The 9,299-nt window shown below is 53.0% G+C and overlaps 1 protein-coding gene across 2 annotated transcripts; it reads left to right on the top strand.

Moving 5' to 3' along the window:
* The first annotated feature begins 855 nt into the window (after nt 1-855).
* On the top strand, nt 856-8,752 carry LOC139359335 (lysine-specific demethylase PHF2-like). 2 transcript variants are annotated; one of them, XM_071081951.1, is made up of 4 exons: nt 856-1,669; nt 5,411-5,595; nt 6,745-6,802; nt 8,476-8,752. In XM_071081951.1, exons 1-4 carry the CDS (start codon nt 1,581-1,583, stop codon nt 8,480-8,482), a joined length of 339 nt encoding a protein of 112 aa, XP_070938052.1. In that variant the 5' UTR covers nt 856-1,580; the 3' UTR covers nt 8,483-8,752. The 2 variants fall into 2 exon arrangements, with proteins under 2 accessions (XP_070938052.1, XP_070938051.1); XM_071081950.1 differs by lacking the exon at nt 856-1,669 and having other exon boundaries at nt 5,162-5,595.
* Nucleotides 8,753-9,299: the final 547 nt, after the last annotated feature.

Here is a 9,299-nt window from a genome sequence, read left to right as displayed (position 1 = left end):
AACAAAAACCAGCAGCCTTCAGCCGATTTTCTGCCTCCATACGTTTGTTTTCTTGTAGTATTTTAAAAGAAATTCTGGCCAGGCATGGTAGCTCATGCCTTTAATTCCAGCACTTTAGGAGGCTGAGGTGGCTGAATTTCTTGAGGCCAGGAGTTCGAGACTAGTCTGGCCAGCAAGACAAAACCCTGCCCCTTCTCAAAATAAAGAAATTAGCCGGTTGTAGTGGTGGCACCCATAGTCCCGACTCCTCGGGAGGCTGAGGCAGGAGAATTGCTTGAACCCGGGAGGTGGAGGTTGCAGTGAGCCAAGATTGCACCACTGCACTCTAGCCTGGGTGACAGAACAAGAGTCCATCTCAAAAAAAAAAAATCTTTTTACATACACCATTTCACCCATAAAAATTCCAGTACATCGCTCACAGTTCCACCATTACACTCGATAATATTAACAGTAATTCCTCGGTGGCATGTAAGACTCAGTTTAATTCTTCCCAGTTGCCTCAAAAATGCCTCTCTACGTTTGGCAGTGGAATCCAAATGAGGCCCCCACATTGCATTTGCTTTTTATGTCCCTGGAGTCTCTTTTCTTCTGACAGCGACATTTCCTTCCATCTCATTGGTTTGTTGGAGAGGAGGCCATGGTTGGTCTTGCAGAATGTCCGACATCCAGGATTTTGTTGCCAGCGTCCCCAGTGGTGTCATTGAGCAGATCCTTTTGTCCCAGGTGTTTCCTATGAACTCGTGGTTAGAGGCTTGCTTGACTTGCCTTCAGGTTTTTGGCAGGACTCCCTCTGGGTGCATGTGCTTCCATCCGTGGGGAGGCCTATCGTGCCTGGCCGCACTCTTGCAGTGATGCCAACAAGGCCAGTGGCCACGGCACACATCTCATCTGTCCACACTAACCCCATGGCCTTGCACTTTGTGGACAGAGCAGCTATGGAGAACTACTGTAAAGGGCTGCTGGCAATTCTGTGCTTTCTTCTGCCTCTTTCAGTCATGAGTCTTTTATAAAGAAATTTGCCTTCTCAGCTCGTCTGGCTATCCTGAACTTTTCTTTGTCAGCTACAGAGAAGGCTTTTCCCTTTATCAGTTTGCCAATTATCAGAGTCATGAATTGGTGCTGTACAAATGTGGGGGATTTGATAGCTTAATTTTTAAAAAGTAGGTATGTCTCATGAATTACTTGGAACATACACTGAAATGTATTTGTTGTTCATCTGAAATTCAGGTGGGCCAGGTGTCCTGTGTTTTCATTCGCTAATCTGGCCACCCTCACTGAGGCCTGTCACCTGGCTGCCTTGCAGTTATCACCAGGTCAGAGGGAGAGTGGTCAGGACACTTTGCTGAGCCAGAGGAAAAGCAGGTGGGTGAAGCTGGACGTTGGCACCCAGAGCCTTAGCATCCAGCCGCTGGCAACTCTGCTGTGTGTGACGGCAGCCAAGGGTATGTGTCCACTCTGCACATCCTGGCCTCAGGGAGGCTGTGCCAACTTCCCAGGGTGCTCGAGCTCCTCCCAGCACCTCCCCACGGCTGGAGCAGAGTGTGGATGTGACAGATGTCACCAAGCAGAAGGACTGCAAGATGAAGCTGAAGGAGTTTGTGGACTGTTACTACAGCACCAGCTGCAAGCGGGTCCTCAACACCACTAACCTAGAGTTCTCTGATACCCAGTGAGTGCCACCACCCTGGGGCTGGGGTTGGGGCAGGGGTGCTGTGCCATCCTTGGCAGTCGCCTGAGAAGCACAGTTCGAAGGTCTCAGTCTGGAATACTGCACATGGCACACATGGATTTTTCCTGTTTCTCTCGCTCTTTTAAATTTTTTCCCTTTTTCCTTCCTTTTTTTTAAGGTTGGCCCACAGCTGTTTCTCTTTCAAAGTGTGAAGGTGACACATTGTGAACAATTCAAAAATAAGGAGCAAAAAGGCAAAGCCTCTTCTGACCTTGGCCAATCCCATCCTAGTCCTCAGAGAGAACCATTGGTAATGGTGTGTAGTTTTTTCCAGAATGCACACACTTCATCACACACTCAAAGACACATCAATGACACACCCACTTATGGACACACAACATTCACACTCATGGACACACTCAACAGTCATGACACCAACTCATGGACATGCTCATGACACACTGATTCAATGGACACTCGAACACGTTGACACATTCATGACACACGGACCCTCACATTCGCTCATGGACACACTTACTCATAGATGTCACACTCGCAGTCATGACACACTCATACCTACTCACAGACACCAACGCGTGGTGAACTCACACTCATGGACACACCAACACACTCCTGACCCATTGACAACACACCAACACTCACCCATGGACGTACTCATGCCACATTCATAGATACGACACACTATCAGACACATGGACACACTCATGACACTCAGCATTCAGCAACACAGGGTGCAAACACTCATGGACACACCAACACGCTCATGACACGTTCACAACACACCGACACGCTCGCGTGACATGGACTTGTGATACACTCACTCATGGACATTCACGGACACACCGTGGACACCTTCCTGATACGCACTGACACAAACACAAAGGAACTCATGACACGCTTATGACACATTCTTGAAAGACTGAGACACTGACTCACTGGCACACTCACACTCCTAACATCCACATCCCTGGCACAGTTACCAACACCTGCACACACCCGTAGAAACACCTACACTCACACACGAGATCCTGTAGGGGTCGCTGTTGTGACCTGCTTCCCTGCCTTCCAGGCAAGGTGGACTCCCCACAGATGTGTTTTGGTTGGCCCGGTCCCCCTGAGTTCCTGGCGCTAGTTGTCATCAGCCCTGCGGTCACTGGGTGGGGCATCCTCTGTCATGGCTGATCTACACCAGCCTGGCTTCCTGGTGGCAGAGCTGCTGGCCCCGTACTTTGTGGCTCTGACCTGGTTCTCCCCCAGGCTGCTGAGCCTGGGGGTGGTCGGTGCCCGCCCTGGATCCACCCCTCACCCCCTCTCCATCAAATCTGCTGCCATCCAGCTGGCCCCTGGGAAAGATCCAGAACACTCACTCAGTGTTAGGCATGGGTGGCTAAGGATGGCTTCAGTCTGCATCATTTCCATCATCCCTACTTCCTGAAAGCACACAACACATGCAAAGGGGCAGGTAGGAATAAACAAAAGAATTATCTAAAACCATACCAAGAAAAAGAATACAACACTGTGCCAAGAGCCACAAAAAGGTAATATGGCTGTGCATGGTGGCTCATGCCTATAATCCCAGCACTTTGGGAGGCTGAGGCAGGAGGATCACTTGAGGCCAGGAGTTTGCAACCAGCCTGGGCACCTATCTTTAATTTTTTTTTTTTTTTTAAAAAGGTAATGAGCATTCAGTTTGGCTTGAGCTTCCTAACAGCAAAGGCAAAAAGGGAAATGGAGTGGGTTATGGTATCAGGGAAAGCAGTATGTATTGCTTTGGTAGCAAACAACATAACTGAGTCATGTCTCCATCAACTTAATTTCCTTCCCTGCCTGGGTAAGGGGGTTCTCACAGAGAGAGGTCAGGATGATGAAGCTAGAGAGAGAGAGGGTACTTTGGCCTGTGGTTTTCCGTTGGGCCTTTCAGGGCCATCCCTTTGCCTCCTGTGTCCACTGGTGCAGTCCGTGGACCATTAGGGGGTTGTTTGCAACTTTTATTGGTCGCTTACCTATCAGAGCCTTCACATGAGCTTGGGTCAGGGCCATGGAGTGGGCTCTGCTTCATCATTAAGTCTGTCCCCTAGGATGTTGGCCAAGTAGGTAAGGTCAGGCCTGACCCCATGGGCTGTCTGGGGATAGCTCTTGGGGCCTGCTGCCTCACGGGGGCCCACAGTGACCAGTGTACCCCCAGACCAGACAGACAGATGCCTGCTGTGTGGCAGGTCTAAGGTGATGTGCCCACTGCTGGTCAGACACATGTCACATCTGGACTCTTGCTCATGGTGGCCTTGCGTGTCCATGGGGGCTTTAGGACCACCCCCCACCAACTCAGAGAAAGGTGTGGCCTGCACCTAAGCAGGCCAAGCAAAGGAAAGAAGGACATTTGAGGGTGTGGTGGGAGGCAGGGACAGCCTGGCCCCCATCGTGTGTGGTGTTTGAAAGACCCAGCTGGAGGTGGGTTGTGAGGGCCCTTGTGGCAGGGAACCCTGTCCTTTGGGCAGCAATGTGCCCAGACTGCTGAGTGTTCAGAAGTTGGCAGCGGGCATGGATGGGGGCAATGAGGACTCCTGGAGGATGGAGAAGGGTGCTGGTTTGGAACCTGCTGGAGATGTAAAAGTGAGAAAGGTGAGGTCTGTGACTGAGGCTGGTGGGATTGGGGCGGTGGGACTCTGCTTGTGATTTGTGACAGTCTTGTCCGGGTTGGTGTGGCCTTCGAGTAGAGACAACAGCACTTTCAGATGGAATGACAGAGACATGACAGACCCTGTCTTCCTGGAGACAGCAAGAATTTCCAGGTCTGGTTCTTGGTGGTAGCTGAAATGTCACTGCACAGGTGCTGTTGAGCTTGACTTTTTTTTTTTTTTTTTTGAAATGGAGGCTCACTTTGTCACCCAGGCTGGAGGGCGATGGAGTGATCTCAGCTCACTGCAACCTCTGCCTCCTGGATTCAAGCGATTCTCCTGCCTCAGCCTCCCGAGTAGCTGGGATTACAGGCACGCCACCATGCCCAACTAGTTTTTGTATTTTTAGTGGAGATAGGGTTTCACCATGTTGGCCAGGCTGGTCTCGAACTCCTGACGTTGTGATCTGTCCACTGCGGCCTCCCAAAGTGCTGATATTACGGGTGTGAGTCACCGTGCCTGGCCTAGTTTGATGTTTTTGATGAAATGTAGTGCATTTTATCCAGGACAGTTTATAGTTCATTGAATCGAAGGCTTTGCATTTCCCTATCTTCCCTGAATATGAGTCGGCTGGATTTGACTGTGACTTGACATGGCCAGGGGTCGCAGGTGCCCTGTTGTCAGCTCTGAGGAGCAGTGGCTGTTATCCAGGTGACACCAGAGGTGCCTGGACTGAGTGTGAGAAATGATATCTATGCTCCAGCCCTGCTTGCCACAGTCACATGCACGTGGCCAATCCGGACTCACTTTCCAGTTTGCAGGAAAGGAGGCTCCTCCTCAGGGGTGGATGGTTTTGGGGCCTTCTCATTGTCTTCTGGGGGTGGAGGCCAGTGTCAGACCCAGTCTTCTGCCAGGGCCACAGCCAGCGCCTGGGCTCATTCCGCCCTCTGTAATCCTGTTTGCTCCTCTGTGAAATGAGAGCTGTGATGCGTGGCCTGCAGGTGGTGAGAGTGTGGGACGCGCCTCACAGAGCATGTTTCCCACTCCAGGGGACATCAGAAAGGGAGTCTCAGGTTCCCTCTCCACCTTCCTCTCCCACCCGCAGGATGCCCAGCTTCGTGGAGCCACCTGACATCATGAAGAAACTGCCCTGGGTAGAAAACTACTGGCTAGACGATATATTGCTGGCCAAGCCCAAAGTGACCCAGTACTACCTGATCTGCATGAAGGAAAGCTACCCCAACTTTCACATCGACTCGGGGCACCTCTGCCTGATACCGCGTGTTCAAAGTAAGCCACGCCCCTTGGGACACCTCAGCTGTGCTGTGGCCATGACCCATCTGCAAGATTGTCTGCAGTCCCACGAGCCCTGACTGTGGCCAAGATGCCACTCCCCAGAGGGCCCTCGGACCATCCATCCCTGGGACAGGAGGCCATGGAGACATCCCTGGATGGAGGGGCAGGGGTGCATGTGGGATCAGATAAGCACACGAATGTCTCCTTTTTCTAATGGGATTCAGGCTCAATAACAATCGGATGAAGCCGCTGGGTGACTGTGCACTTAGAGGAGAAAGGGGGGTGTTGTCAAGACATCCTGGAAGAGGGGCCAGTCATAACCAGGGCCCCGCACAGGAGCCAGCAGGCAGGATGGGGGCATCTGAGCAGACGGGGATGGCTAGGAGCCTCACTGTCGAGGCTGAGAGAGGGAAGCCAGAAAAGCCAGAAGAAAAATGAAAAATAGCAAAAGAAACAAAGGAAACCTTAAGCTGCGGGCTCCCCTAGCTGCTCACTGAGCTTCTCCAGACCGGCTGGGGCTGTAGCTGGGGGCGGGTGGGTGTGCTGATCCCACCTCTGGGAGGCCTTAAGGAAGTCACTGGGGCACCCTCAGAACCTGCCTTGGCTCCACTGCCGTAGGACAGGGGTCTCTCTGTTCCCAGTGCAGAACCCCTCCCGGGGCCAGGCATAAGACCACCTGGAACACAGTGGCATCATTTGACCCAGCCTGGGATCCAAGTGGCTCTCAAGAGTGGAGCTACCTGGAATTCTTTTGACAGCCAGTTGCAGCTTTATTTGCAACCTAGGCATCCACGCCATTTGTAGTGCCTCAAAACAATGTAATGTGGGATTATGGGCTTTAGCCCTTGACTGTGCTGGGGGCCCAGATACCCAGAATCTTCCTAACACACACACTTCTGAATTGCCAAGCCCCTGTGTCCTCAGTGGTACAGACAGGAGTCGTGGACCTGAACAGGGTACTTTTCACATTAGGAGCTATCACTTGCACCCCCACCCTTTGTACTGGCATGGGCAGCTCTGCCAACAGGCTCTCTTGGCAGGGGGAGAGAACCTTCTGTCTCATCAGGCCAGCCTCAGCCAATATCTGTAGGAGTGCTGGAGGTCTGCACTCACAACCACAGCGAGATGTTCTTTGCCCACCAGGTCGACAAATGCTACAAGTGCATCATCAAGTGGGGCCAGACACTCTTCATTCCCTCAGGTGAGTGCTGGCAGCTTTGGGGACTGTGTCCTAGGGCTTGCAGGCCCTCATCAAGGTTACTGGCCTCTCAGGCCGTGTCCCCACCGTGGGATCTCTTGGCATCCCTGGCATGCCTGCTCCCTTGTCCAGACCTTAATGCCATCCCAGCCCAGTCCCTGCAGAGGGGCCAGCAGTGGGGCTTGTGCTGTCTGCTCAGCATGGGCACTCATCACCACTGAGGACACCTTGGAGCTGCACAGCCAGTCAGGCCCCTTCACAGCCTGGCTGGGCTCACTGTGACTGAGCCCATGGCTGGAGACCCAGCTCAGAGAGCCTTGTGTGGGAACAGCAGCCACGACATCAGAGCCAGTGAGGGAAGAGGGTGCAAGCTGCTCATTAAGTCAATATTGGGGTACATTTTGAGTCTCTGCTGAAGGAGAAAGCCCGTTGTGAGCCACTTTGTGCCCCTAGATGATGTTAGAACAAATCCCATATACTCTGTTTCATTAAATATACCACTATTTCTGAAGGACTTCCTTTCCTTCTAAAATAACATAACTACAATACTGTTCCCACATCTCGAAAAAATGAACAATTAACAGCAATTCCCTAGTATCATCAAATAGCCAATTGGTGTTCAGATTTTCACATTGTTTTATAGGGTTTTTTTTTTCATTTTAAGTAAGTATCAATCTGAGACCCTCACCCTTTAATGATTTATAAGCTTCAGAATCTTCTGTAATCTATGAGTCCCTCCTCCTTCCATCAGTTTCCTCACAGTCACAGCTATTTAGGAAAGAGCTGTGGATTTCCCAGGGTCTGGCCCAAGCTGTCTCCAAGGATAACCTGGGATCCAGTCCCAACTCTGGTGGTGATGTAGTTGCCCCGGCCTTCTCTCCTGGCCCTGAGTGTGGTTGGGAGGCCGGGGGAGCTGGACATAGGCTGGAGCTTCCTCTCTCTGTCTGAGTACTGCCCTCATGTGGCCTGAGCGAGTCCCCTCAGCTCTGGGCCTCGGTTTCCCTGTCTGTGTGGTGCAGGGCTGGACTGACTAGTCTGTGCTGCTTCAGACACAGTCTCTCACTGACTCCCTTCCATGGAGCCCGGGGTGGGGCTAGGGCCACAGAGCTTCTGCCAGGGAGGCCCCAGGCTGCTGGTGAAGCTGCAGAGGTGGACAGGGCACCAAGGCACAGGCGGGCAGGAGCTGGAGCCTGAGCTGGGCCTGGAAAGGCCTGTGCTGGTCTCTGCTGCTCCCTGATCTGGAGCCATGAGAAGCCCCTTCATGGGAGCCAGGTGAGGTGCCAGCCACTCCTGTCTCTCTCCCAGGCTGGATCTATGTCACACTCACCCCTGAGGACTGCCTGGCCCTCACAGGACATTTTCTCCACAGCCTGAACGTGGAGATGCAGAGGAGGTAGTGCCTCGTGTGCTGTCTGCCCTCAGGCTCCGTGGGGTAGGGTCCTCCCTCTAGCTGGGTCGGTGCCAGACACCTCGGGCTGAGCACTGGCTCACCCTGCCTGTGGGTGACCTGGACATGACCGTCAGCCTTGATGGGCCTCTTCGTGGTGTGGAGAGGAGGAGGAGGTGGGCTCTGGGGTCATACAGGCCGGCTCTTCGAGTCATCTGGCTGCTGGACGGTCATAGTTGCCTTTGGTGGGGTTGGGGTTGCTTAAAAGGCTGCTCCTTTCTCTTCTCAGGCACTGACAGAACTCTCATGGGCCCCAAGGCCTGCAGCCACCCAGGGGCAATTGTCACCTTGTCCACCTCAGCTATGCAGGGCCCTGTGGGGAAGCCTGAGCTGGCGTGCCTGGGACCTGGATCCACCCCCAGCATCACCTGCTTGATGGTCAGTGCACTGAAAACGGCTATTTGGTGGCTTCCAGAGCATATGAAGTGTAAAGAATGTTGAAACTGGGCAGCCTGACTCAGTTTTCCAACTTCAAAACTGCCTGCTGGTATATGGAAAAGCACCTGCTGGAGGCATTCAAAGGTACTGGTCACTCCAGGGTGGGCGTCCAAGCCTGGGGCTCTTGACTGTGGGGGCGGCCAGACCTAGCTCAGGGCTGACTGGTTGTGAGTGCTGCCTTCCTGTGGCCTAAGTAGGTCCCCTTGGCACTCAACCTCCTGGGCCTCAGTTTCCCCATCTATATAATGCAAGACCAGATTGAGCAGGCTGGGCCTCTCCTGATTGGACTGTCCCTTGTTTTAGAAAACACTGGATTGTGGGTTGAGAGTGGTGAGTGTGCATGGCCTTGGTGCAAGTATCGATCACAGCTGTTCCACCCTCCATTCTTGCCTCGATTGGGAAGGCGGGGCTCTGGCTCTGTCACCAGCTGAGGAGAGGGTGTGAGTGGGCTCTGGGTCCACTTAGGATCCCTCAGGGCTGTGGCAGCTGGACTGTGAGGCAGGCTTGTGGCTCGCTCCCGGTCCTCTGTGGAGGCACTGTGGCATCTCTGGGCTGCCCCTTCTATTGCAGGTCCTGCCTGGCCACACCCTCAGAGATGAGAGCAGATGGCTTTCG

This window comes from Macaca nemestrina, chromosome 17, assembly GCF_043159975.1.
Source record: "Macaca nemestrina isolate mMacNem1 chromosome 17, mMacNem.hap1, whole genome shotgun sequence".
Taxonomy (NCBI): domain Eukaryota; kingdom Metazoa; phylum Chordata; class Mammalia; order Primates; family Cercopithecidae; genus Macaca; species Macaca nemestrina.
The sequence above is the reverse complement of the archived record's forward strand: the minus strand, read 5'-3'. Positions and strand labels throughout refer to the sequence as shown.

Excerpts from the sequence above, each read along its gene's own strand:
- LOC139359335 (XM_071081950.1), top strand. The coding sequence starts at position 5,280 with ATGAGAGCTGTGATGCGTGGCCTGCAGGTGGTGAGAGTGTGGGACGCG. Across the intron at positions 5,596-6,744 it reads CCTGATACCGCGTGTTCAAA|GTCGACAAATGCTACAAGTG; the intron begins GTAAGCCACGCC and ends TTTGCCCACCAG.